We start from the raw sequence: 27,139 nt of genomic DNA, 5'->3' as shown, positions 1-27,139 counted from the left end.
CTGGCAGTAGAATTCGTCTCAGGCTGCTGAGAGTATGCAGAGTCTCCTCACGGGGACAAGATGAAGTCCATCTCTGAGCCTGCATTGGAGGAAATTGAGGGAGTTGGCACTTGCAGGAGCCTACTGTATGTGGAGCTATTATTGCTCCTTCCAGGATACAGAGACTGGCTCAGATCCTCACATGACGCCTGTAACAAGTGTAATTCCAGAGGCTTCTGGCATCCACTCACGTTGAAGGGTTGTAACTGACTCAAATGAAACCCGTGTCCCTGGAAAGCTCTCCAAACAGTGCGTTGGCTTCTTGGTAGACCAGGCACTCACATGTCACCAGCACTAGAGGAGGAAAGAGAAACTGAAGTCAGGCAAGTCACGCAACTCAGAGACGTCAATGGCAGGAGGCCAAGGACAGTGGGTGCTGAAAGCATGAGGGCATTGATCAGGCTGAGGACACATCACTCCAAGCAGCTCCTGAGACACTTCAGACTCAGACTGGTACTCCAGCTTCCATTTCACACCATCAGACACACATCCTGTGCCTTCCTCCCAGACAAACCTTGTACTGAGTGGCCCCGACCAGAGCCACTCCAGAGCACAGGATGTTGAGTGTATCTAAACAGGTCCCAAGTACAGGAAAAGAGCCAATGAAGTAGCAGAAAACCCTTCTGAATGACAGAGCCCTCAGCACCCCTCTCATTTCAGAGGAATCCAAGCTCAGGGAGCCAGCAGTGTGCTGGATTCCTGGGAAGGAATCACTTCCTCTACCCCTGTACACAGGTTCCTGGGGTGTGGCTCACCTACTGCTTACACAGGGCAGCTTTACAAACAATGCATGACAGGAAGTTAGCCCAAGGGGAGAATTACTGCTGATGATTAGCCACGGTGGAACTCACCGGGACACGGGGAACAGTCAAAGGTCAACACAGCACTGCAGCCCTGGCAGGGGATGACCTGGCAGAACAGGTCTGCGTGAGGCCAGCACTTGGAGCGACTGCTGAGGGGAGAACTCCCTCCAGATATTATCTCTGCCTGCTGCCAGAGGGCACGGTGTCAGCCTAAGGGTGGGATGGAACAGTGCTTGAACTCAGAGGATGAAGGTGGGAATACCATTCTGCTCCCCTGTACGTAGTGTTGCAGCTGCTGGCACTGCAGCGTTACTGCTTCAGAAGAACACAAACTGCACCTCTACAAACCTTCACAAACTATTCCCTGTCAGCAGCAGTTCTGCAGCCACAAACGTGAACGTCCTTCGGCCACAGCTCTCACTGTCGGCCCGAACCCGGCAGCTCTCGGCCCCGCCAGCCGTTCAGTTCCACGTTTCAGCTCCGCGTCCCCGCCGTGCCCCGGCCCTACGAGCCAGCGGCCACGTGCGGTGCCCGATTCAACCCGACAGCAGCAGCCACGGTCCGGCAGCCCCCGATCTCTCGTGGAGCCCCGCGCTCGGGGTCCGAAGCCGCGCCCTTCCACCCAACGCGGTCAGCCGAGGCCGGGAGCGCTTTGTTACGGCCTACGGGACACCGCCCACGGGCGCGGCGAATCCGGGCAGGGCCGGGACCGGCGGCGACCTTCGTGCGCGCTGGCAGCGGCTGCCGGTGCGGAGGGGCGGGGTGCTCCCACCGCGAGCGGAGCGGTACGGCGCGGCCCGCGGCACGGAGGAGGCCGCGCTTCGTAACGCGGAAGCCGGTTAACGGTCCGCGGGCGGCTCGGGCCCGGCCCCGTCTCTCCGCTTCCTCCGCCGATCGCAGCGGGACGGAGATCGCGGTCGGGACCGGAGCGGGACGGCGGGGGAGGAGGAGGAGGAGCGCCGGGCCGGGCTGCTCGCGCACTCACCTGCCTCCACTGCCGCCGGGCCCGGCTCCGCCCCCGCCACGCACCGTGCGCGCCGCGCCTCCGCCCCGCGTGCGCTGACGTCATCACGCTTCTCGCGGGGCCGCGCACGCAGCACCGCCGCAAACCTCCCTGTCGGCAGGGGGCGCAGCACGCCGCCGAAATGAGAGGCGAACTCGCACTGTCCCGTCACTTTATTGCCTCCCGTAACAGCGCGGCCGGAGCGAGGCGCACCGAGCGGCCTCGTCACGCCCTCGTCCCGCCCGCAGCATCCGCCTCCGCTCCGCCGGAACGGCCCCGAGCCGCTCCCTCCGCCTGCACGAAGGCACTTGTCTCGCTGATCGCGCCACAGGCTCGCAGCGGAGCACATGCGGGGTCGGCCGGCTTCACGCCGCTGTCACTCCTGTTCTCTCGTGCTAGCGCTGCCTGGAGGATGGACCGGCAGGAATTTCACCGAAACGGCTCCCAGCTGAAGATGGAGAGGGGCCCAGCTTTGAAGCCCAGCAGCTGCTTGTACCGTAGCCAGGCAGGCTCGTGGAGAAGCTAACAGAGCTGGGAGCAGCACTTGATGCTGTTGTCCCCATTCTCCCCCAGGGCCCTTGTACCAAAGCAGGGACATAAGGGACCTACAGCCCCCTCCAAAGCACCTCCCTACCAGTACGGGGCTTGGGGCTCTGAATGGCGCCAGCTCTGCAGGTGAGAAAGGACGAGGGCAGCAGCCCGGGAGGTGCCAAGGTGCTCCCGGGCCCCCTTGGCACTCTTCACAGCATGGGAGGGTGAGCGTATGACACCCAAGTGGTAGATCCTGTAGTTCTTCCCGTGGTTATTGTCCCAGTGGGTCTTCTGCCCACAGCGGAAGGAGATGCAGAACTCTGTGGCCTTGCAGGAGCTAGAGGGCTTGGGAAGGGAGAGCTCAAAGGAGAAGGTGTCCATGTCTGCTGAGCCATACGTGCTATGCATGTACTGGCAGGAGATGTCTCGGAAGCTCTTCCAGCCGTCAAAGGTGATGCGGATGATGACTTTCTTCTCGTACTCAATGTTTCTGACCTTCACTGTCCCAGACAGGGCATGGTCCTGGATCAGGCAGCTCTCCAGGCAGACCAGGTTGCTGAGCAGGCGGCTGCGGAAGGTTGCATAGTCTGCAGAGGGTTGTGGGAAGTCCAGCACATACCTGCCTGCTTCTGAGTGCGAGTCCCGAAACCTGGGCCGGAAGCAGGTGAGGTCTGACAGGGCATGCTGCAAATCACAGAGGTCCTCCTCGATCTTTGAGAAGAATCGGACAGCTGTCAATGAGAGCCCCTTCATGTCAGCAAATACCACCCTCTTCTTCTTCTGACTTTTGGAGCTCTTGGTGTTCTCCCTCCACTCAGGCTCATGATCTGCGCTCTGTTTCAGGTTCAGACAGGAGCGGAGCGGTTTGCGTCCCCGGCTGCCCCGGAGCTCCTCATAAGAATTCAGTAGCTTGCGAATAGGGGGTGAACGGCTCAGGCAGAGCCGCATGGCCAGGTCCACAGGCATAGCTGGGGGAGTGACAGCTCGCGTGCTATAGACCTGGAAAAGCCTAGAGGTGAAGAGGAGTCAGGCAATGAGCCCTGGCTGCCGGACAGCTGGGGCCGCAGCCCCGTTCCCAGCCCGCACCCTTCCCTCCGCCCGCTCCACCCGCGCTCACTCGCCGCAGTTCATCGCGTCCCGTCCGCTCCCTCCACCGGCGGCGCCGCGCGATCAATGGAGCCGTGGAAGCGCCCACGGCCGGGACACCCCACGGCTGTCGCGGCAGCCAATAGGCGTCGGGAACGCGCTTCGGATCGGCCAATGAGAGTCTGGGCTGCCTCTCCGCCCCTCCCCCCCCAGCTCCCCCGGCACAGCGGCGCCACCGCCCGCCCGTGGCGGCTCCGCACGCTGGGAGCCCCGCAGCCGGACCGCGTCCCCCAGCCACGAGAAGCTACAGGAAGAAAAGTTCGCTCCTCTTTAGCGTTGAGAGGTTTGAACTGTTTTCATGCGTTTTTTCATGCTTCTTTCTTCAAGCGCTTACTCTGAAACAACCATTTCCACGGTGTCTAAAAGCACAGAAAATCCCAGACTCCGGACTCACTCTGTATCACAGAACGGCCAGGGTTGGAAGGGAGCTCAAGGATCACGAAGCTCCAACCCCCTGCCGCACGCAGGGCCACCAACCTCCACATTCAATACCAGCCCAGGCTGCCCAGGGCCCCATCCAACCCGGCCTTGAACACCTCCAGGGATGGATGGGGCATCACAGCCTCTCTGGGCAGCTGTTCAGCCCCTCACCGCTCTCACAGCACACAACTTCCCTCTGACATCCAAGCTCAATCTCCCCTCCCTCAACTTCAAACCATTTCCCCTTGTCCTGCTGTCATCTCCCCTTTCCAAGAGTTGATTCCCCTCCTGTCTGCAGGCTCCCTTTAGGTCCTGCAGGCTGCCATGAGGTCACCCCACAGCCTTCTTTACTCAAGCCCAGCTCCCTTAGCCTGTCTTCATAGGTGCTTCGTATCAAAACCCAATTTAGAAGCTTCTTACCCCTCTGCACTGACAAACAGGGTGCTGTGATGTCCCTGACACTCACATTCAAAATCACCTTCACTGTTTAGCTCACATGTGACTCCTTGATAGAAAAGACTGTCACCTAAGTCAGATCACCCCTGCCCTGTACTACCTGCTAATCTCTCCAGAGCTGTCTAGCCATTTAGGTTAAGCAGACCTGATTTTTCCTGCTGACAGCACAGATCTTGATCAGCTCATGACACAACCCATCTATCAGTATTTATACACAGCTTTCCATTGCCACTGCTTCAGCACAGAGTGAGAAGCAGCATCTTGCATTGAAGGGGTGGAAGCAAACATGAGTCGTGCGTGTGGCTGGGAGAAGCCTAGAGTTCAGCCCTGACCTCAGTCCATAAAATACATCAGGAAAAAAAAAAAACAAAACAGAGAGCCAAAGCTGTACTCTCCCCTACAAGGATGTGTGGCACTCAGGTCACTGCTGGTCAGACACTCCTGCATGGGGAGGAGCACAACAGAACACACTGGGGGTAACCAGGATCCAGATACACTTGTATGGCAGGGCCTGCAGGAAGGGGTGGTGGAGGACAAGCCACATTGTATTCACCCCCTGCAACAGCTAACTGTGGCTGCACCTGCCCAAATTCCAAACCCAAACAACATCTCCCAGAGGCATGGCAGCAAATTGACTTTTTTTGGCTTTTTTTTTTTTTTTTTTTTTACAGAACTAAAGGCTATTCCTCAGGTTTTCATAACCTGTCTGCTTCTGGACCTTCGACTACTCAAAACCTTTCCAGCAGAATTCCCAACTGGTTCCTCGCATCAGCTTTAAGCCAGATATTTCTCAGTTCTGGGAAAGACTGTCACACAGCAGCACAGCAGGGTGACCCAGGGTAGTGAAAGAGAAAGCCCACATGAAAATATGCTTGGGTCTCCACGCACTGCTGTGATGGATTGCACAGCAGGAACTGCACAGGTTTGCATGTGTGGTCACATATAGTGCAGGCAATTTGTTAGTTCTCACCTGTTGCTTTCTGAGAACCATTCCTTCCTCATATTCTCTCAGGCTGACAGCATGCATTCCCCTTCAGTGACTTGAGGGAGTCAACAGTGATATGGAAGAGGGTTCCTACTAATTTAAGTACTTACTCCACATTTCTCCTGCCCTCAGGAGAGCAGATCTGGCTTCAACTGTGAAATCACAACTCACAACCAGTGCCTTCCCTGTGACCTCTTTCACCATCCATCCACTTTGCATTTAGAGCTCACTGCACAGCAAACCCAAGTTATCAACACCTTGGAAGGCACAGAGAACAGGCATTGGATTGGACATTCCAGTCCAATCTCTACTGCAGCCCCTAGAGAGGCTGCTCCCACTCTCATCACAGGCACAGACTAAGGTGGATGAATGAGTCTTCCCCTCCATCTGACAATACAAGCCAAAAGCATCTCTTCCTTGACAGAGTTGCAGATGTTTCCCCTTCCTCCAATGCAGATGAGGCAACAGAAGCACTGTGTCAGCAGTGAAACGTTATCCAGTCCCATAGGTATCTCAGGTATTCAGTCATGGAAGGACACAAAAAGCATTTTCAGATAGGCTGAAACTGAATCTCACTCTTAGCCTGACCGATTGCAGCCTAACAGCCACTCTGAAAAATCCTGCACAGCCTGCAGTAATTTTGCTGGCTCCAAGACTCCAGAGAGGAGCTGTGCTCAAGGTATTCTAGGAAAAATCAGCTCTGGTGAAGATTTGGCTTCTGGAACAGGGCATGGGGGCCTGATGGTCACACTGCAGCAGCCACGTGAGGTGCAGTAGCAGGGCAAGTACAAGCTGCCTGGACAACTGTTCAGCTAAACTAAATAGGGCTAAGGAGAAAGTCTTGCAGACATTCTCCAAGCAGCTCTTCTAGAGCATGTTTTTGCAGCAGCAGATTAAGAATGACTTTGACTGAGAGCTTTGTCACCTCTGAGAAGCTGCCTGAGCTGCAGGCATGAACAGGGTACAATCCAAAGCCCTTTCTTCAGGGCCGGGCAGAGGTGTGTGCTACTGATTCCTAAGGATTAAACACAACTTCCTCTTAACGTCTATACTTAAAAAAGAATCCACTTTATCTAAATGGATTCATTAGGAACACTATAAACCACACATGCAAAGCCACTTGCACTGCAAAATGCACTGCGTCACACCCTGCCTACCTGGCAGTGAAAGGGGAGCATCAGAGCAGCACCAGCCTGTTCCCCACAGAGTATGGTGCAAGGAAGGCCCTGTCCTGAAGGAAAGTGAGCCTGCCTGTCCACACACCTGACAGGTACCAGGCTGTACCAGCAGGGAATCAGGAAATGCAGGGCAAAAGGAGGTTTTGCCCAATGTAATCAACATGAAGGGACAGCTTGTCTCCCTTACCCCAGCATTTGTTTCAGCACAAAGCAACTGGGCAGTTTCCACCCTCAAAACTACAAGCAGGGAATGCAGCAGAACCCCACATTCTCTGGAAAGAGGATCTTCAGAGCACACGCAGCAGAAAGCTGCTTTATCCTGAGCCCATCATTACAGTTACTCCATTTTAGTGAAATTGGTCACCACAATTCTTAAACAAGGCATCCTACCAACCACACACTGAAGCTTTCCAGAATATGCCCTCTGCCCTGTCACTTTGCACTTGCTGCTGTTGATCCAAGTTTCCCTGCACCCGGGGCTGAATGCTCTGCTGCAGAAATCAAGGGCAGCATGCTGGTCTTACAAGAAGTAATGTGAATAGCACACAAAGCACAGGAGGCAAGGCAAAAATCAAGACGATTTCTGTTCTCACTCTGCAGCAAAAGACTGCTCTAGGAAAGCCCTGCCAAACTTGTGCTCCGTTACCATTCCAAGCAGCATGAAAGCACAAGCTTACAGAATTCCTCAGAGCTCTTCTAGTCCTCAGCTGCTGATCATGCAGACCCTGTTTGCCCTGGAGTTCACTGACAAAGGCAGCTTCAAACCTGAGGATTAGCTGTAACCGTGTTGTAATCTCCCTGAAGCCTGTCAGCCCAAAGAAGGGGGTCAGAAAAGGCCAGAAAAGCAGGAAAGCCTTTTATTCCCCTTGCAGGAGTTGATCAACATCCAGGAATTTCAAAAGGTGAAATGACAGCATTTAAATCTTCAGTGCAGAATCTGCTCTGATATTGGTTTTATGCAAAGCTTGTGCGTGTAACAAAACAGTGGAATGAAATACAAATTGCATGTGGGCATTATCAAGACCTACTAAATGTGAATCAGTTGCTTGGTGAAGAAATGTCAAATGCTGCTTGACATTTCCAAAGCTTCCATCACAACTGCAATGAGTCACAGCCTGATCAGAGAAAACATGGATGCCCAGGGCTCCTGCAGGCACTCATTCTTTGGACCATGCAAGAAAAGCCACTATCAGCACAAAGGCCTGGAAGCAATTCCAAATCCAGGCCTACAGTGCAGGCAAATCTGTGATACTTGAAATAGCAAAGGTAGATGTTTTATGAGAACAGTGCTACCATTGCCAGAACACCAGGAAGAAATAAAATCAGTGTAACTTCTCTCTAGACAAGTTAGAAGGCATTGTGGACAACTGTGTCCACACTGGGACAGAAGCTGCTTTGTTCATGGCAAGAACAAAGTTGATTCCATCTGCAAGGTAAATTCTGCCTTGAGATGTTCTAAAGGACAGACCTGCTGCTTGGCCTGCATAACTATCCTTCAAAGCAGACAAATCGAATACCTAAGCTCATGGCCATCTTCCAGGCAATACTTTGAGAAAGACAGAAGATAAAAAACTTGGTAAACTCTCCAACTTGCCTTCTTACTGCTGGTAACAAGCTGTTATTAATAAGCATCTCTCACATGAGCCTAGGGCTCTCCCCTGCTTGCTCACAACATTCTCTTTGCTCCGAGTTGCAGTTTCCATCCTTAATTTGCTCCTAATCCTTCCTGCTCCTCGCATGATAATCAAGATCTGCTCTGCCAGCAAATACCTTCATGTGTGTTCTTTGCTCAATGGATCATGTGGCAAAGGTGGTGCAGAAGAATCCCTCCAGTTCACCTCAGAGCAATTGGGCACTTGCACAACATCCAAGGTTGTACAGGCTGTGATGAGATCAAAGCTGATGGGGAAAGGTGGAGTTTACACAAGTTAACCACACCGTTCCATCAGCCAATTTTCACCTGATAGCCTAATTTAACAAACAACGCTAAACTGGGGCAAGAATGAACACACATATGTAAGGTTTAAAAAAGTGTATCCTTGCATTTACAAAGGCATTATTCGTCTCTGAAGATATAAGTGCTCTGTACACATCTGCTGTCAAACCAGTCTGAGATCTCAAGAAATGTTGTCTATGCTCATCCACCCCCTGGGACTCCAAAAGGACCATGGCAGGGCTCTGCCAAAGCCCTGTGAGTGCTGTGACTGCCCTCACTCAGCAAAGCTGGGAGAAAGGAGCCTGCCTGTATTCTAAGTGTGTCACGAGCAATCGAGATCTTGATTATATGGGGGGCAATAAACCCCTGGGAAACACAGAGGGGAAGATGCCTTGCTCGTTTACTTGAATCACAGAATGCTTTGGGTTGAAAAGGACCACGATGATCATTGAGTTTCAACTCCCTGCTGTGTGCAGGTCACCAACCAGCAGCCCAGGCTGCCCAGAGCCACATCCAGCCTGGCCTCGAATGCCTCCAGCGATGGGGCATTCACAACACTTGGGCAACCTGTTCCAGTGCCTCACCACCCTCTGTGTGAAAAACTTCCTCCAACATCCAACCTAAACCTCCCTTGTCTCAGTTTAAAACCATTCTCCCTTGCGTTACCACAATCCGCCCTTGTAAACAGCCATTTCCCTTCCTGTTTATATGCTCCCCTCACATACTGGAAGGCCACAGTGAGGTCTCCCTGGAGCCTTCTCTTCTCCAAGCTAAACAACCCCAGTTCCCTCAACCTTTTCTCATAGGAGAGCTGCTCCAGCCCTCTGACCATCTCAGTGACCGTCCTCTGGACCCACACCAAGATCTCCACATCCTTCCTGTACTGGGGGCCCCAGGCTTGGACGCAAAATGCTTTGAATGCTTTCAAAGATAAACCTTCCAGCCCTGCCGCTACCCTCAGCCATCCCTCTCCAAGCCTGTGGGGCACCCAGCCCAGCCCTGCTCTGCCCCCCATCACCACCACCTGGGCCTGGGCCATGACCAGGAGGCAGCACGACCCCACCTCAGCGCTCACCACTCGCTCAGATGAGCTGCACTGCTCCTGAGGCCACCAGAGGGGCAATGGTCTTGTAGCGGATCAGATGCTGTGAGCCCTCCTCCAGATCGATGGTGTACTCTCTGAAAGAGGCAGGTGCAAGGTGTTAAGCTGCTTTTGTGAAACAAGTCTTGTTCATATGCTTCGGGTGTGGAAGGACCACCTACCTCTGCTCATCAGTCTCTGGCTCAACCAGGATGTTCTCCTGCCTCTTCAGCACTCTCAAGAACACGAAAGAGTCCAGATTGGGTTTCGGGACTGCAGATACAACAGATTCAGAGCACAGACTCAACACTCACTCTTGTTTCTCTGCAGAATGCTCAGTGAAGTAGTATTAGGGGCAGCAAATGCATTGCCAACAAAGGGAATGCCAGACATTTCTGTTAAGCAGTAGTTTGCATTGACCCAGCTTAAGAAAAAAAAGCAGATGGAGGTGGCAAGCATGAGCACAGAGCTTTCTCCACACCTCATTTGCAGTAATTTTCCTGAGTGCTTGTAGTCTGCCTGTACTCACCCGATTTTAGGAGGGCTACTTTCTGCAGGTTGGGTGGCATGTGCTTTAGGGCTACATTTTTCAGATAAGTCTCAGTGTTTGCCATGTACCTGAAGAAAAAAAAAAATAACAAAACCCCACAACATTGGAGCATCCACTAATTAAGTCAACTGCAAATTTGCCTGGAGAGTATTTGCTCAAAAGTGCCAAAGGTGACACCTCCTGGTCATTCAGTTACAAGCAACCCACTGACAGAACTGGCTCAGATGCTAAGTATGCTACAGACTCAGAAAACTATTTCTTTCCTTGTCCATAATGAAAGCTAAACACCTGAATCTTACTGCAGACTTGTCTAAGGCTTAAGAACTGCTCAGTATAACAAAAGGGCAAGTTCTGTACCCCATGCAAAGGGAGGGAGATGGACTGAAAGCCCACTTACTCCTTAGCAAAGGCAAACTCCTCTGGTGATAGAATGGAAGGCTCTCCTTTGGCTCGAGATTTCTCCTTCTCCAGCACATGTGGGAAAAACTTCTCTATCTGTCATTGGAAGAAAAGAAAAAAAGAAAGAAAAGATTAAATCCCAACTTTCCCATAGTTCAGTGCCTAAAATCCACCAGACTTCCCTGACAAGCGATCTTTCCCTGAACAGTATACAGTAAACTCAGGCCTGCTCAAATACCTGCTGCTGACTTGGCAACACTATAGTCAGCTGGGGTCTTAAAGCTGCACAGATATATGTGTATGTGACAGGACCCAGGAGGATCACATACCTTGGCTTAGATTAAAAAAAAACATGCCATTATAACGGAACATCACAGCAATACTGTGAGTCTCCACAACAGAAAAGTGTGCCTATGGATTGAAATACTTTGGGAAGAGATCATTAAAACAGGCTAGGAATCACTCCTGAAATAAACCTTTTCTATGCTCCGTGCAGCATTACCTTCATAAGTCTACATCTCAAGTAACTACTGAGCACATAACGGATCCTTTCAATCTCCATGCGGTGGATGCTGACCTTCAAGTCTCCCTTCTTTGCCCGTTTTAGGTTTGCCTCCTGCAAAGAAAGGCAAAGGAAACTGAAAAGACTGAAACACCAAACAACAACAACAAAAAAAAAAAAAAAAAAAAAAAAAGAGAGAGAGAAAGACAACCATTTGACACACAAGGAAAATAAAAACTGACGGCGTTTCCCAGTGCTCTCCTCAGGAACGAGCACTGCACAGGCTCAGAAGAACATCCCCCATCTCTCCCCGCCCCGCAGCACGCACCATGTGGTCCAGCTGCTCCACCACGCACTCAATGATCTCAGGCTTGCACTCCAGCAGCTCGGGGGCAAATTTCTCGTTCAGCCAGGCCTAGGAGAAGGAACGCTGTGAGCAAAGGTGAAGAGAGCTCTTATCGTGCAGCGGGAGCCGGGACCCCGGCCCTGAGTCGCCCCTTTCCATCCAGCAGGCCCACAGGCCTCGCCATCAGCCTCCCCGCGCCTTCCACGGACAGCCCCAGCTGCCGATCGTCTAAAAGGCCTCCAGGAAGCCTCGATGCTCATCCCTGGACCGCACTACCTGCTCCAGGCTGCGGATGAGCTGTAGAGGGGTGAGCACCAGCTCCTCGCTACCATCATCCGAGTCCGGCTCCTCACCGCCCGCTGCCGCCATCCCAACAACCGCAGCTGCAATGCGCAGGCGCACCGCGTGACCCCGGATGTTCTTCTCTCCACAGGCGCTCAGCGTGACCCGGATGTTCCTCACTGTGCCGGCGCGCCGTGTGACCCGGATGTTTCCCACTGCGCCGGCGCGAAGAGCAAGAAAATGGCGGCCGCGGGTGTACTGCGGTGCAGCTCCGCTCGGCCTTATGAACGGGCTTTTACCCAGTCTCGCGCTAGGAAGAGAGGGCGTTTCAAAAACAGCGCTACTGAACATGACACAGACACAGTTTAAGAAAAGATTTACTGATCCATTAGTACTTCTGCCAGTATTGCAACAGACATGAAAGGCAACCACTGTTACAGTTTAGAAAAAACAAGTTTTATACAGTGAGAATATTCAATCTCAAAAAAGAAAACAAACAAACAAACAGAACCCAGTGGCTGAGGAACAAGCCTGGAATTTCAGACGCGGTAGCACCTACAGCACCACCAAAAGCCAAAAACATCACTTCTGTACAATTTCTCAGTTTCTAAGTTCTCGAAATCCTTCCACAATTGGATAATGGCACTCAGAACTGAAATCCAAACATCCTTTCCTTAAGGAACCGTGCTTTTAGGTATTGCTGAGGAATGTTAATGCACAAACATACAAAATAATGCACAGCTCTACTTCTCAATAGTGTGCCAGCAGACAAGAGTTAAGAAACCATCTCACACAACAGCTAAGTTTGTCGAATCAGCGTTTTCCTCTAAGTTATAATAAATTCATAAAGAAACAGTTTTACACTTCACATATTAATCAGAGTAGGGAAAGAGTTACGTTTATTGGTTCGGCATCCATTTTATTGTACTTCCTGTTTTATCCATGAATAGACTCCCTCTTCTGATCAGCACTGACAGACACAATAACAGCACATACACAGCAGTAGAAAAAACACTCAGAATAAAGTCCAGCTATTCCTCCCTCTCTTCTAGGAACAACCAAAACATTAAAACAAGAAACTCTTTGCCTTCTAGTTTTCCACAAGAATCAGCACACAATGCTTTAAAATGCTCGTTGCCTTGAGTCACTTCTCACCAGGAAGAGGCACCACGTATCCCCTCACTGAAATACTGAACCTGAGGGAAAGCCTTTCTTCTGGAAAATTCCATTCCACCTTGTAGGTTTCCAAAGCCCAATCGACGTACGGAAAGGTTTAAGAAGTAGGGAGGAACTGCACCACATTTACATGACTAGACTTCTGTCGGGCCAAAGCGGTTCTGTCAGAGGAGTACACAGCTTCACCACTTCTGGTTTTTCTTGAGAAACTTAAGAGAGATCTCACTGCTCAATAATTTGCCACAAAATGTATGCTGACCAGCTGGGTCACACCACGTGGAGTAGTTTTAGGAAGTCAGTCCCTGTAGAAAATGGCACTGTGGATCTGGCAGCAGAAAGAGGAATGATGCTCTAAAGTAGGAGGTAGGGGAACTGATACATCAAGTCCACTGTTGAGCTGTCTGCTAGAAAAGAAGTTACATGTCAGAATTGATTTCCAGGTAAAACAGAATCATAGAATTACTCAGGGATTCTTAACATGGGTTATAGCCTTGATTTCATAGATGCTTGAAACACAAAACCTTTTAAAACTTGCTTGCCACAAGATACCTCTAAAAACATTCAAAAAGAAAAGCTGCATCTTTCACAGCAGTACAGGAAGAACAGTTGCTAGCACAGTGCCACCAATGATTTTCTTAAGCATTTCTTCATCTCTTACATTATCAATCTGAAATTTGTTTAGAAAACCAAAATAAGCATTTAAATAGTGCTTTGTTTTAAAGTCGAGATTGAAGAGCAAAGTCTTATATTTGTCTGTTCAGAAACTTGTGCCAGAAAAACTTTGTGGAAATAGAAAAAAAAAAAAAAAAAAAAAAAAAATCAAAAGATCCTTTAAATACAGAAAGCCATTTTGGGCTTAACACAGTGCAAGTTAAGTTTATGCATATTTTACCAAACTCAAATCTTGACTGTTTAAAGTTAAATCTGCTGTTCTTTGAAGTGGCTTCACGTTCGGTAGCATAAAATTAATCACCTATATGGCTACACATTCAGAAAACCTACACCACCCAAGACTTCAGTAGAAAGCCACTGATTACACACAGAAGTTGGATAAATATTGTGTTTCAGCTGGAGAAAGTCTACCAGTCTGAGCACAAAAAGGAAAGCTGAGGTTGGCATCTACTGTGACGTTGATACGTACCTGAGACTCCACAGTTTTATCTTCCACTGCTCATGCCTCTGTCTTCATAAATGGTAATTTCAATCTGTGCAGAAAGGCTGTTAGGGAAATATACTATAAGAAGTTTACAAAAACACAAGTGAAAAATCATTAGGATATCAGAACGTTTGATCTTCCTGCTTCATAGCTGTTTCTTCCAAGATTAATTTCAGAGCTACAAAGCAAACAGAACAGCACATCTGCCTTGTCAGATGAGACCAGTCACCTATGCAGCTCAGGACTGTCCCAACAACAAGAACACAAAATTCTGCACACAAAGAGCTTGTGAACCTTGCCATCTTCTCCGAGATCTCAGGAAAAGCTACACAACAGACAGAAGTATAAATATCTGATTAAAGAACAACTCATAGCTGAGAGTGACCAAACCGATCATGTATTCCGCAGTATCACAGACCAAGCATGACCAGAGGATGCCATGTTAACAGAGACACAGGTTGCATATTGTAGACTGACAAATTAGGAAATAATCTTAGAAACCACTCAAGGATACAACTCTTAGTCCTCTTTCAATGGGGTCGGTCAGAAGGAGGCCCTGAGGAGCATAGATCTTCTCATTCTGTTCCTGAATGAACTTGGCAATTTTCTTTAGAACCTGATAGCAGAACAGAACAGAAGTTTATTAAATCAGGTTTCTTAATTAGGTTTCCCTATCTTAGAGCCATAGATAAGCAATACCACAAATATAACAACATTAGGAGAATGCAGCATGAGAGCACAAGTACCCACTAGAGACAGAAATTGCATTATTCCTCAATATACAGAAAATGTTACACTGCTCATATATCAGACAGACTTGCCACAGCATCAGAATCACAGAATGGCCAGAGTTGGAAGAGACCTCAAGGATCACGGAGCTCCAACCCCCTGCCGCACGCAGGGCCACCAACCTCCACATTTCACACCAGCCCAGGCTGCCCAGGGCTCCATCCAACCTGGCCTCCAACACCTCCAGGGATGGACGGGGCATCACAGCCTCTCTGGGCAGCTGTTCAGCCCCTCACTGCTCTCACAGCAAAGAACTTTTCCCTGACATCCAACCTCCAGCTGCCCTCCCTCCATTCAAACCGTTTCCCCTTGTCCTGCTGTCATCTCCCCTTTCCAAGAGTTTACTCCCCTCCTGTCTGCAGGCTCCCTTCAGGCACTGCAGGCTGCACTGAGGTCACCCCACAGCCTTCTTTTCTACATGCTGAACAAGCCCAGCACCCTCAGCCTGTCTTCGTAGTGGAGGTGCTGCAGCCCCCTTATCTTCGTGGTTCTCCTCTGTTAAGTCACCCTGCAGTAAGATCTAGAGTCTATGTGGAATTTATACAGTGATGGTGCAAATCACAGAAAACCTACCAGGACATAAATCACCTGAAGTCTGGAGGATATAGATCCTTTTAAGAAAGGAAAAGGAAACAAACCTACCTTTTCATAATGTGTTTCCATGCACAAGAAGATAGTATAGGCAGTCAGACAGGCCAGACACCCCTCAAGGTACGACTGGCCCCCAAGTTTCTCAGCTTCAGCATAAAGGTTATTCAGTGTTCGGACAGTCTCTTCAAACTGCTGCCTATCGATCTGAAAGAGAAATGAGATTTAGCCATCACACCCTTCACACTCCAGAACTCATCAATATCTTCTAATAACAGCCTTATTTCCACTTTCTCTGTCTTTCCTCACAGAAATATCACCTACTGACATTTTAAACAGCCGGTGCATTTAGAGCAAAGTCCAGAGGATGCTGTGAGTTACAGACCTCAAACTTCTTGTCAAAAATCTGCCCAGATCTGCGAATGCCAACACAACCTGAACGCAAAGCAATTAAATAACAACTGACTGCAATTCCACCAAGAGGAAAAACAACAAAAGCAGCTTACTTCATACACAACGGGCAGCTAGACTAAAAAAAAGGGCACGAAAAAGCAAACCAGGCAGCTCCAGAGATCAGCAGTAACTCCTCGCTGGCCGCTCAGACAAACTCCATAAAGCGACACAAAGCACAAAGGCGGGGCAGCATGAATAAAGCGCGGTTATCCGCTTTACCCGGTTCTCCAGCTCGGCTGGGAACTTGCTCTGGAATTGGCAGCGGGTCCCACCGCTGTAATCTCGCTGGATGAACACTTTGCCCGACACGGGCGCTTGCTGCGGCCTCATCGCACCGCGGCCGCCTCGCTCCGCTCCCGCGGGCGCCGCCGCTCGCTTTAGGCTACTCGCAAAGGCGTACGGTGAGCTCCGGGCCGGGAAAAAGGCGGAAGCGACGTTGTGCGCATGCGCTGTAGCCTCATCGGGCCCAGAGTGCGGCAGCGCGCATGCGCCCGCGCCACCACAAAACATAGCGGCGAGCCCACGCATGAGCACTCGCTGCCCGCTTCCTATTGGCTGCGCTGAAATTCCTTCACCAATCACAACTGAGGCACTACTCTCGTGACTTCTGCCAACGCCCCGCACGGATGGCGCCGCTCTGGTACACACCCCTTAACATACGCTGGCATGGTACGGCCCTGCTCCCCCTGCCTCGAAATCACGTGGCACAACCCGGCCCCGCCCACTCGCGGCCCCGTCCAATCCCGGGCCCCGCCCTCTCCTGGCCCCGCCCACTCCCGGCCCCGTGAATGCGCACGTGTGCGCTGAGCTGCGGGCTGCGAGGCGGGATGAAAACGGTCGTAGAATTTTACTCTGCGGTAATAAATGTTTTTTTGTTTTGTTTTTTACCAATTAAAAATGCCGTGGAAAAAAAATGAAAGGCAAAGTTAATTCAAACATTATCTGTGCGGGGGCATTTGTAATTCCAGATGTGGGTCATATTATGAGGCTCCAGCATCAGGGTTCAGAGACGGTCAGTGCCCCAGCTGCAGGACATGGCCTGGTTGGGTGCTGGGTGTCACCATGGGACACACGTTCACGTTTTGCATGCAGGACAGTGGCATTCCTCCACCATGCTTGTATTCATTATTTTAAAATATAATACAGCAAAGAGTTGCCAAGCTTTCTTGATGCATTCCTCCATGCTGTAAATAGCCTTGAGCTACTGTCTGCATCCTACACCACATAATTTTAAAGATATATTTTTGTGTTTGGGTTTTGCCTTTGTCTAGGAGGCTTTGGGAGGGCTGTGGGCAGGGATGCACACGGATTGCATAAAGGACACAGCTGGAGGAAGCTGGGGCCACCCCAGGAGCTTCAAGCCTTCCTCCAATCCTATGTTTATTAGCATTTGCAATTTTCCATTTTGCACATTGGCCTCGTCAGTCTGTTCCATTCACATCACATCAGAGTGTGGTGCAGGGCTGTCCTTTCTCTGCAAGAGAACTTTAGATGACCAGGATGTATTCAGTGTGGAGCAGCAGGAAACATTAACCCTTAATCCTCAGCTGGGAGCAACAGAGTCCATCGGGACACTGGGACTGCCCATTGCCATGTCCTGTGCACAGCAGGATGCCAGCACTGCACACCAGTGACAGCTGGAACTGCATGGACCCTGCCTCATAAGCAGGGAGAACACAGCCTTGCTTTTCTAGCAAAGCAGTTTTGGATTTGGATTTCTCTTGGCTGATGCAAGGTGACTTCAGCCCTCCATGGAGAGGTGGGTTGTAGCTGTTGTGCCTGGCTTGGAGTTTGGTACAAAGGCTTGCAGCTGTCGGGTAGCATGGGTGGCTGAGGCTTGTGAGGCCCCGTGCTGCCCCTCTCCCACAGGATGGAATTATTTACAAAGGGAGCAGAGTTCTGATCAAAGCAGGCAAAATGTGTATATACTGAGGTCGACTGGAAGCTGAAACTAGATGAACTCAGGCCTTAATGGAAGGGCTGAGGCAACATGCTGGTGGTCAGGAGCATTCTCCATCGCTCCTAATCTCCAAAGCCCCAAGTGCTGGGCAGGAGTGCTGCATGGCCTCTGATCTGTAGGGTTCAATGCCTTGCAGAGATTTATGAAGCATTTGTTGTCCCCTGCCAACCACGCCACAAATCAACACAGAGGAAACAAATACAAGAATGATTTATTTTGTTTAGTTTTAACAGAGCATAATAAGCAGACGCCATGTCATGCTCCAAACAAAACTAACAATTTTGCAATGATAAAAGCCAGTAAACAGCGCTGTCACTGTCCCCAGCACAAAGCCCAGGGGTGGCAGCTGAGGAAGAGGCACCCGTCTGGCCGGGAGAAGGGCTCTTCTTTGTGCTAAGCAGTTTGTAAATGTGATAATGACACCCTTAATTTGTTCAGGGAGGAGATAAAAATAAAATAAATAAAAATAAGAACAGAAATCTGTCTGAATGGTGAGTGTCCCAGGAACCCGGGTATCAGCTGCTGTGATCTCTGTGCCTCCCCCCATAGGAACAGCCTGAACTAATTAACCCTCTAGCACTCCATAATGAAGACTAATAAACACCTAATGGGTTTGCTTGAACAAACAACCCCTGCTCCTACTTGCAGGAAGCGCCCGGTCTGTTGGAGCAGCGTGGGGACAAAGTGTGACATGGGCTGAGCCCCATTCCTGCAGCCCTCGCCTGCCTGAAGTGCTCTCAGAAATGATCTGCTTAAAAATGCTGCACCAGATGGAGTGCGTTTCCTTAACCTTTAGCTGCTTGCAATGTGAAAACAGTTAAGATCGTGATGTTAAAATTTTCTCAGATGTTTTATGCGCATATAAAATATTCTAGAAGAATGTGCTTTTGAATGCAAACTTTGATCCAACTACGATTTTACTGGAGTTTATAGAAACAAAAGATATATATTTTCAGGGTGTCTGGATCTTCACGTAAAGATATCCGCTGCTGAGCTTTTGGAATAAAAAGTTGGCAAACGCTGTGACCAGAGGGAACCTCCTGGGTTTGCTGTGCTGAACCTGGAAATGGTAACCATGTAATGTGTCTCTTTCTGAAAGATCCATTCACTGTTTTAGTGTTTTATGACACCAAGCATAAGCACGAGGAGCTTTTCATAATTTTAACAGCTTATTCTGATCCACCATCTTTGAATCATAGGTTAAAATTGCATAGCGAGTGTGCACGAAATATTAAAGAAAATTGCATTGTCTCATCAAGGGGCAGAAACTGGGTCTGCCAGGCTCAAGACCTTGGCGTTTCCATGGCCTGCACCTTGGGGTGAGGAGGAGCAATGCAGGAGGAGCTGTTTGCCAACCCCTGGCATGTCCCAGGCTGCCCTGTTCCCACGGGACACTGAGCACACGTGGGCAGGAGGAGGTTCCTATGCCCCAGGGAGGCAATTTGAACCTGTGCTGCTGGGTACCGCACTGAGTGTTACACAGAAAAAGCAAGAGGGAGGAACAGGACTTGTGTTTGTTAGTGGTAAATCAAACCAGCTGTGATCCACAGGCTGCTGGATGCACAGATCCTTCCTGTGAGAAACACCAAACGTTGCTGCTGTTCCCCTTTGCTCGGTGTTGGGCTGCTGGGTGCATCTGAGGGGCTGCTGGGACCCATTGGGGCCTCCTCCATCCTCATGTGACACAGAGCAGCACCTGGGCTGCAGGAAGGGACTGGAGGACTCAGGAACAAAGGAGCCTTTCAGGCCACCTAATGCTGTATGGATCCGAGAGGACAAAATGAATTTACAGGCATGGCTCAGATTGGGAGATATGCTCGCAAAGGCAATTTGTTTCATTTTATAGGCCTGAAAGATTCTACGTCGGGGCTCCCTGTATGGTTTGAATTAAGTTCGGAGAGTGGCATTTTGGAGAGCAGTTTGGAGGGGTTTTCAAGGCAGTGAAATGTCTGTCATTGAGCAGGAGCCACGCAACGCTTTTGCAGTGCTTTCCAGCCAAATAATCCACGTCTGCCCCCAAAAACGAGAACGATGAATACCCGAAAACAGAGGTATCTGCCTCGTATTATTTTGGAATGAGGATCCACGCACCTACTGATGGAGCAAGCGAGAAGTTTGAAGGCTGCTGCGTTAAAAAGAACAGCTTTTTCTCCTGCCGCTTTGCATCCGCGCTGCCAGCAACGCATCTCCCGGTTGCGATGCTGCCATCTGAGACCCGACCCTCGTCGGGACGGGCGATCCCTGCTGCCCTCCGCCTTCGTTAGCTCTTAATCACCGCCGGGCGAAGGGAGTTCTCCCGAAGGAGGCTCCATTCAGGGCTTTCAGAAAACGGGGTCAGACGTGTCTTCTGACCTGCGACCTGCCGCTTCCCCCCTCGCTGTAATTATCTAATGCCGCGCTCTCCCTGCCAAGTACAATGAAACAATTTGTCACTTCGATTGTCTGTCAGTCAACACTGGGGCCTTTTCAACAGGCCAACACATGTTTTTTGAGAGCTTGTCAGCAAGGGCTGTCTGGCCAGGCACATAACCGTGGAAAATGGAACCTTTGTTAATTCTGGTTCTTAGAAAAGTAAATCCATTCACTTGCTTTTTTTTCTTTGCTTTTTTTTTTTTCTCTCCAAGCTTTCAGCTTGGAATTTGCACAAGAAGCTGAATTGCCCCTGATCCCTAAATGATTGGTCAGAGGATTTGCATGAGGAAGCAGAAATTAATTATTCTTTTCTTTTTATTTTCTGTAATTGTGTGTTTAGAAATGAGATTACATTCTGCAGCCGCACGAGGGGCTGGGGGGGTTGCTTGGGGGGGGGGGGGGGGGAACCGCTTTGCATTTGTTTAGCGCCCCGGAGTTAAGATCACCTAATCGCTTCAAGCATTTCCTCGGATTCCCTCTTTTTTTTTTCTTCCTGCTTTAACGACCAAACAAAGGTTGTGCTGCTTTTCGGGGAACTTCTCCGACGGCGAATGTCGGCGTTCATCGCCCCGTCCGTGCACTGCGAGGTTCGGGATGATTCGGGGCCGTTTCGCATCCCCAGTTCCGTTGCCTGCAGATCCGAAGTTTGGAAGCTCCTCTCCCACCGCAGAAGTAAAATGCGGCGTGGAATCACAGCACAGCCGCTCCATTGAGAGCTCTGCTTGCTTGGCTAATAGCAATAATTCAAAACAGATGAGCCCAAGGCTGTACTCTGCGTATCCCGATCTGCCCTGACCCCTGGCACTCACTGAAAGTTACCTTGAGACTCGCCAGAGCTCCTCCTGCCTTCTGTGAGGGTTATTTATTGCAAAGTCATAAATGTTTGCTATAGATTTTCTCCATCAATCTAGAAAATGACTCGGGTTAGAAAAAAAAATTATGGACTTGGATTTGGGGCTCGTGTTTCTCGGGTAGGGGAGAAGAATTTGGATCTCCATTGTTCAGAGCTGCACAACTCTGGGCTCTGCTGCTTTGTTAATTAATTCCCTTCTGCAAATGGTTTGAAATGCACAGTGTAGCAGAGAAGGGAAGAGGTTCTCCTTTACTTCTGTCTTAAAATGTTCCATAAAACTATTTATGGGAGAAGGAAAAGTCTGTTTTTTTCTCATCCTTCCGGGACACATTGCAATTAAGAAAATTGAAATCTGGAGGCTGCTGTGGCCCAGAAAACCCACCTCAAACCAACACCTCCCAGCTGGGTTGCAGTAGGGCTGGGGGGAGCATCCACCTCCTCCCTGCACCCCAGCCACTGCTGCTCTGGGCCATGGCCAGCACGTTTTCCCACCCCTTTTAGGAGGCACAGGAGCAGGGCTGCTGCTGCCCTGCAGGCACTTCTCTGCAAAATTGAAAAGCTTTTATTCAGGAAAGTTGAGCAAGACCTCGGCTTCCAGGATGATCTGGAAGTCTCTCAGTGAAGTGGATTCAAGCACTGCTGGATTTGACACTGGGGCTAATGAGCTGCTGTCTTCAGAGGTTATGGCTAACAGTTCGATCTGACTGCATTTTTTTGTTGTTTCAAAATTATCTGTGGCAGCTGTGCTTGCCCATGTGCAAGCAGGCCCAGGATGGAGAATCTGCCTCAGCTCAGAGCAGTTCTGTGCTGCATTCATGCATGGCTCAGTTTCCACCACCACGGACCAGGACAGAAGATGGATGCAGGGGTGGCAGCGCGGATGCCACAGCAGTTGCTGCTGCTATTCATGGCACAACCTGCTCTCCCATGTCTGTCTGTCCATCCGTCCAAAGCCTCTTGAAAAGCTTTGCGTGAATGAGCTGACCCAGCTTTGTTTCTGCTGCCCTGCTTTGCCCTTTACCCTTTGGCCTTTGCCCAGCAGTGTGGTCAAGGAGGCAGGGTTTGGCCACAGATCACTGCACAGCTGGACAGATGATCCCACAGCAGCACAATGAGACTGTGGTGCAGCTCCTGGGGCTCGCTCTACACCACTGCAGGATTTATCTCCTGCTTGCTTTCTCTCATGCACCTCTTTCCATTCCTGCCCCAACGTGTGCCACGGAGCTGAAAAGGTGTGTGGTTGGTGGCTGGGTCTGCTGACGTTGGGACATGTGGTCGCAGGGGCATGGGGGGGTTCTGGTGCAGATGGATCTGTGCTGGGTAAGGTGCAAAAATCTGACAGTGAGAGCATGACAACAGGAGCTATTTGTTCAATCAATGATTTACCAGATGTGTACACTGTACTAAAGGCTTGTAAACATGCTTTAATGGCCAGCTGTAAATCCAGACGGTAGCAGTGCCAACTCCAACTCCATTGGACACGTCTCAGAACAGCAGCATAAGGGCCCTGAATCACTTTGTTATAGGCCCTGTCAGCTCTGCAATTGTGCATGTAAATCAAAGAGCCAATGTCCTTAGGTCAAAATTATTTGGATGTCAGGAGAGGTTTTATGGCCACAGCTTTTCCCTTTCTGGGTTCCCTGCAGTTTCATGTCTTCCACGAATCACATCTCCAGAACATCAGGTTTCTGTCCGAGTGCCCCGAGTGCAGGGCTGTGTTTTCCCTGACTGGGTTGGAAGTCTCCTTTGTTAATCACTGAAGCAGAGCATCATTAGTGAGAAGTGCAGAATGTACACAAAGAAGAACTTGCCAAATTACTAATAAGCAGAAACTCCATCCATCTTAATGAGATGGGGTTAAGAAAATAGCAACCTAGGATATACACAATGGAGCCTTTCCATGCTGTTTGTTTAGCCATGTTAGAAAGTAGTTCAGAGCTCCATCTCTTGTAGTTCAGCTTAGGGAGGCTGAAGCACAGTTTCCAAACCACAGGCTGCTGGTTGCTCTTGCAAATCATCAAACATGAGAAAGATAAATAAATAAACGGACAGACAGCTCAATAAATTATTAGAGGGAAAATAAGCGTCTGGTTTCCAAACAAATGGAAGAACACCACCACAACAAAATGCTGGGCTCTCTTTGCTGCTGAGCAAATCAGGTTTGCTCCACACGGATGAGGAGCACTGCTTGGGGCAGAGAGGATTGCAAAGTGCTGCCCCACCTTGCTGTGCTGCTGGAGGGCTGGGAAGGAGCAGAGAGAAGCTTTTATTTGGGAAAAGCTGGGGATGAATTGCAAATCTCTGGCTCCCTGCTGACCTCCTGGGCATTGGTAGCACAGAAGGGCTCACACCACACTGAGGTGGCTGCACACCTGTGCTGCCGAGCCACGTTTTTCTTTTGTTGGGTAGAAATGACTTGAAGTGCATTTCACACGAGCTGCTCAGCTGCTGCTATTTTATTGAATGCCAGCACTCGCTGCACGTTATTGAGACAAACTTTATATATGCTACAGCAGCCTGCACCTGGTCCAGGGCAAAGCTGAGCCTCCTAGAGAAAAATGTGCTGTAATGCAGCAAGTTATTATGGGATAAATATTTATAAGCGCCTGTAAATATTTGCCATGGGTTCCCTCTTGGGATTAGGGGCAGACGGTCAGAGTTTTCAGCAGTGCCATTGGAGTTCTTTAAGTGTTATCTCAGCTAGTAAACCCTTTGCTTGTTGTGTTTAGTTATAGAATTTAATGGTGCTAATTTCACACTAACAGGAGATGTCAGTGGAACTGCACATACCTTGACCCCAGCTGGGCATGGGCTGCTGCATGCCAGGATGCCCTCTCCGTGTGGGCAGCAGCACAGGGCTGCCCAGCTGCAGAACTCTGTTTGCAGCTCCCCAGGCACGAAGGTGAGGGCGCATTCATGGCTAATGAAAGCTCTGAGCTATCTGCTGAGCAAAACCAGAAAACAAACACAGCAAAGCTAACATCCTCCATGGCAGCCTGACCCCAGCAGGGGCTATCACTTCTGGCTACCAGGGGGGTCTGAGCTAAAGCAAATATTCCCTGCGTTTTCCAGGAGCTGCACTGCTGCAGGAGGTGGCACGGCAGGGTCCCTGAACAAAGATGATGGGGATGGGGGTGGGGACGGGGTTGAGGATGGGAATGGGGATGGAGATGGGGATGGAACAGTTGCTGCCAGCCTTGTCTCGCTGCTGGTGGCTGTTGTGTCACCACTGCCCCATTGGGCTTGGGGTGGGACAGGCACAGTGGTGGGAAACTGGGGAAGAAATGCCAGGGCAGGCGAGGCCACGACTCCTCCATGCCCTCAAATGCAGCAGTGGAACAATGGGCCCCGGGCAATAGCGCTCATTGGATTGTTGCATGGGACTCTATTTGGGGGCTCCACTTTGCTGCTCATGCACGAAAGGCAGTCATTTGGCAAAAATCAGCTCAGTTAGCAGCTATTGTTCGTAAAGAGCCTGGGGCTGAATGGGCTCAGGGCTAATATATTCTATTATCCCATGCCTGCCTGTTCCCGGACAACATGGAGGGAAAGGCACATTCCAGTCCCAGCAGCCAAGCACTGTGGGCAGAGCAGCAGGGCCAGAAGGGATGGGGTGCAGTGGGCACAGCTCAGGGGCTGCAGTTTGCCAGAGTGTGCTGGCTGTGTTGAGCCTTCAACACTGCTTGCCCATGGCAGGGGGGATGGGAGCACCCAAGCAGCAGAGCAAGCAGTCCTGCAGGGTCCCACAGCCTGCAGGACAAACAACAGAGACCGAAATAAGCATGGTTAATTGAGCTGGGCTTGTCACAGGGCAGGGAGGACTCAGGATAACCAAAAGGGTGCATGTTGCAAGGCATCTTGTTATTCAGTAAGGATATGCCAGCCCCTTTGGGAGAGGCAACAATAAATGGCTGTAAAGTAAAGTCAAATAATGACACTGCAGAAACTTAGGAAGCAGCAGAGGGCTACGTAATTGTGAATGGGAATGGTTGCACAGGCATTTAGAAAAGTTAATGCCCAGTTTGGAAAGGGTTTATTGAAAGAGCACTGCTATATATACTGCTCATACTGTGTGTTATGCAATGCAGTGGTCTAGACCAGAGCTGCTAGATTTTTTTCTTTTGGAGGCAGTTCTATTTCAGCCCACAGTTCACTCATGAATACCATGCAGGTGCAGCTGCCATGAATATGGCTATCAAATACAGAAGGGTGCCAGCAGAACTGTTTGTAAGGCTGAGGATAGAGTTGTCCGTGCTGTTTGTGGGATGCTTCAGAACCAAAGCAACAGACCTGCAGCGTTCTGCTGGGATGGGGAGGGCTGAGCTGGGGTGGGCAGCCCTGGGAGATGCATCGCTGTGCCTCAGGATGCAGCCAGCCCAAGGAGCAGCATGGATGCTCTGGATATGTGATGCAGTGCATCTCTGGAATGGTTTTGTTTCTCTTTCTGTTGAGGTGGGTGTAAGCAGCTCTGATGGAGAGCTCTAAGACTTTCTGGTGCTGTTGCAGTTAAAAATGGAGCATTGCTTGCAGAGCGTGGTTCTGAGCACCCAGAAGAGCAGGGGTCTGTGTTCAGGACCAGACAGTTGTGCCTGCAGGCATAGTACTTGGCTGTGAATAAATATTACTGAGAGAAATGCAGCCAAAAACAGCCTTAAGCAGATCCATGTCCTGTTTTGTGCTACACTGCGACATGCTGCTTGGACTTTGCAATATGTTCTATGTTCTGTGAGATGTTTCAGTGTTTCTAAATTGATGTTGGTAAAAGCAAATTCTAGGATGTCAGGATTTCCCCAGGGATGAAAAGCCCATTTTGCAGCTGTTTCTTCGTGCAAACACCAATCAGGGTTCTACTGCCATTCCCTGAGCCCGAGCAGCAGGGAAGAGCCCGCTCCATCCCACTGCTTTTCATTCAGTAACTGGCACCTTACGGCGAAGACTTCTCTTGTTTACTACTGAATTCTCCACTTCATTAGCAGTGCTAACAGGCTGCTCTCTTCTACTGGGCCTCAAGTGGCTCTTTCACGCTTGCAGGCTGCAGAACCTCTTCCATTTACCTCTCAATGAGGTGTAGTTCCTGCTTTTAATATCGCAAGCTGTTTCAGCAGAAAACAGCAACAGTAACTGAGCTCAGCGTAGGGCCAGGGGAAGGGGCTCAGGGGAGCACAGGGACTGCCTGATGGCCCAACTCCTGCACACAGCTCGGCTGAGCTGCAAGCCCAGAACCGAGGGGCCCAGCTGTGCCCATGTGTGATGGTGGGGCAGCACTGGGTGCTGCTGCTGCATGGCTCCAGCACTGTGGGCATGCTTCCAGGCGTAATTCCTCTTTAAGAAACAGACCTACTCTTTCCCCTGCTTCCCCCCCCCCCGTGGGGTGGTTTTGTTTGTGTGTTTTTCCTGCAAATACCGTAGTTTGGGTTGGAATTTGTCCACAGGGAAATGAGATCTGCACGGTCCGCTCCAGGCACTCACAAACATTCACAATCTCGGAAAAGCTGCTTAGGAGCACCAGGGCTTTGCAGAGCTGCTTCAGCTCCGTGCCACAACTGCCCCCGGTACCCCCAGCTCTCCCTGGAAGGAAGCAGCAGGATCTACGGCCGCGCTCACGCGTTTCCTAAGCCTAAGGGAGCCTCCCCGTGCTTTCGCCTTCCCCAAACACCCCTCCACCGTGCCGCAGGTGCGGCGCCCTCCCGCTCGCTCCGAGGCACGGAGCTCCTCCGCCGGACCGCGGCGCCGTCGGGGCTCGCCTGGGGCGGTGCAGAGGCGGCCGGGCCGGTGCGGGATTGGCTCCCGGTGCCGCTGATTGACATCGGAGGACGAGTGCGCGGCGGGCGGTACCGCCGTGATTGGCTGCCGGGGGCTCACAAACCCGCGGCGCGGGGCGGTGGGGCCAGAGTGGGGCCGGGGTTGGGGAGGGAGCGGGCGGCTTTGAGAGGGGGCAGCGGCGGCAGCGACGGGCGTCTGGCGGGAGGGGCCGCCGAACGTCGGGTGGGAGTCCCGGGAAGGGGTGTCTGGGAACAGAGCGGGGGAATCCGGGTGAAGCTGCGGGGAGTGGCGGTGCCGCGGGCGGTGCCGTCGGGGCGGCCGTCGGCGCGGCC

The 27,139-nt window shown here is 50.7% G+C and overlaps 3 protein-coding genes across 8 annotated transcripts; all 3 read right to left on the bottom strand.

The window, feature by feature from the left end:
* Positions 1-246: 246 nt before the first annotated feature.
* Positions 247-11,779, bottom strand: GINS4 (GINS complex subunit 4). 4 transcript variants are annotated; one of them, XM_042886253.1, is made up of 8 exons: positions 11,652-11,779; positions 11,358-11,444; positions 11,030-11,143; positions 10,526-10,623; positions 10,108-10,196; positions 9,761-9,851; positions 9,573-9,676; positions 247-333 (listed from the first exon to the last, which is right to left on the bottom strand). In XM_042886253.1, the coding sequence occupies exons 1-7, from the start codon at positions 11,742-11,744 to the stop codon at positions 9,580-9,582; spliced, it is 669 nt and encodes a 222-aa protein (XP_042742187.1). In that variant the 5' UTR covers positions 11,745-11,779; the 3' UTR covers positions 247-333; positions 9,573-9,579. The 4 variants fall into 4 exon arrangements, with proteins under 4 accessions (XP_042742187.1, XP_042742190.1, XP_042742188.1 ...); XM_042886256.1 differs by lacking the exon at positions 247-333 and adding an exon at positions 3,290-3,375; XM_042886254.1 differs by lacking the exon at positions 247-333 and adding an exon at positions 3,299-3,385 and having other exon boundaries at positions 9,561-9,676.
* LOC122188164 (protein phosphatase 1 regulatory subunit 3C-B-like) lies at positions 2,051-9,659 on the bottom strand. Of its 2 annotated transcripts, none has more exons than XM_042886252.1 (2): positions 9,573-9,659; positions 2,051-3,375 (listed from the first exon to the last, which is right to left on the bottom strand). In XM_042886252.1, the coding sequence occupies exon 2, from the start codon at positions 3,340-3,342 to the stop codon at positions 2,476-2,478; it is 867 nt and encodes a 288-aa protein (XP_042742186.1). In that variant the 5' UTR covers positions 3,343-3,375; positions 9,573-9,659; the 3' UTR covers positions 2,051-2,475. The 2 variants fall into 2 exon arrangements, with proteins under 2 accessions (XP_042742186.1, XP_042742185.1); XM_042886251.1 differs by having other exon boundaries at positions 2,051-3,385; positions 9,561-9,648.
* Positions 11,780-12,016: 237 nt separating the features above from the next.
* On the bottom strand, positions 12,017-16,205 carry GOLGA7 (golgin A7). Of its 2 annotated transcripts, none has more exons than XM_042886281.1 (5): positions 16,039-16,205; positions 15,421-15,573; positions 14,504-14,605; positions 13,975-14,038; positions 12,017-13,237 (listed from the first exon to the last, which is right to left on the bottom strand). In XM_042886281.1, exons 1-4 carry the CDS (start codon positions 16,147-16,149, stop codon positions 13,991-13,993), a joined length of 414 nt encoding a protein of 137 aa, XP_042742215.1. In that variant the 5' UTR covers positions 16,150-16,205; the 3' UTR covers positions 12,017-13,237; positions 13,975-13,990. The 2 variants fall into 2 exon arrangements, with proteins under 2 accessions (XP_042742215.1, XP_042742214.1); XM_042886280.1 differs by having other exon boundaries at positions 12,017-13,234; positions 16,039-16,204.
* Positions 16,206-27,139: the final 10,934 nt, after the last annotated feature.

The sequence above is a fragment of the Lagopus leucura genome, unplaced genomic scaffold (genome assembly GCF_019238085.1).
Source record: "Lagopus leucura isolate 7727_CA_CO unplaced genomic scaffold, USGS_WTPT01 Super-Scaffold_100056, whole genome shotgun sequence".
NCBI classification, from domain to species: domain Eukaryota; kingdom Metazoa; phylum Chordata; class Aves; order Galliformes; family Phasianidae; genus Lagopus; species Lagopus leucura.
Note: the sequence above shows the minus strand (reverse complement) of the source record. Positions and strands in the feature narration are given on the sequence as shown.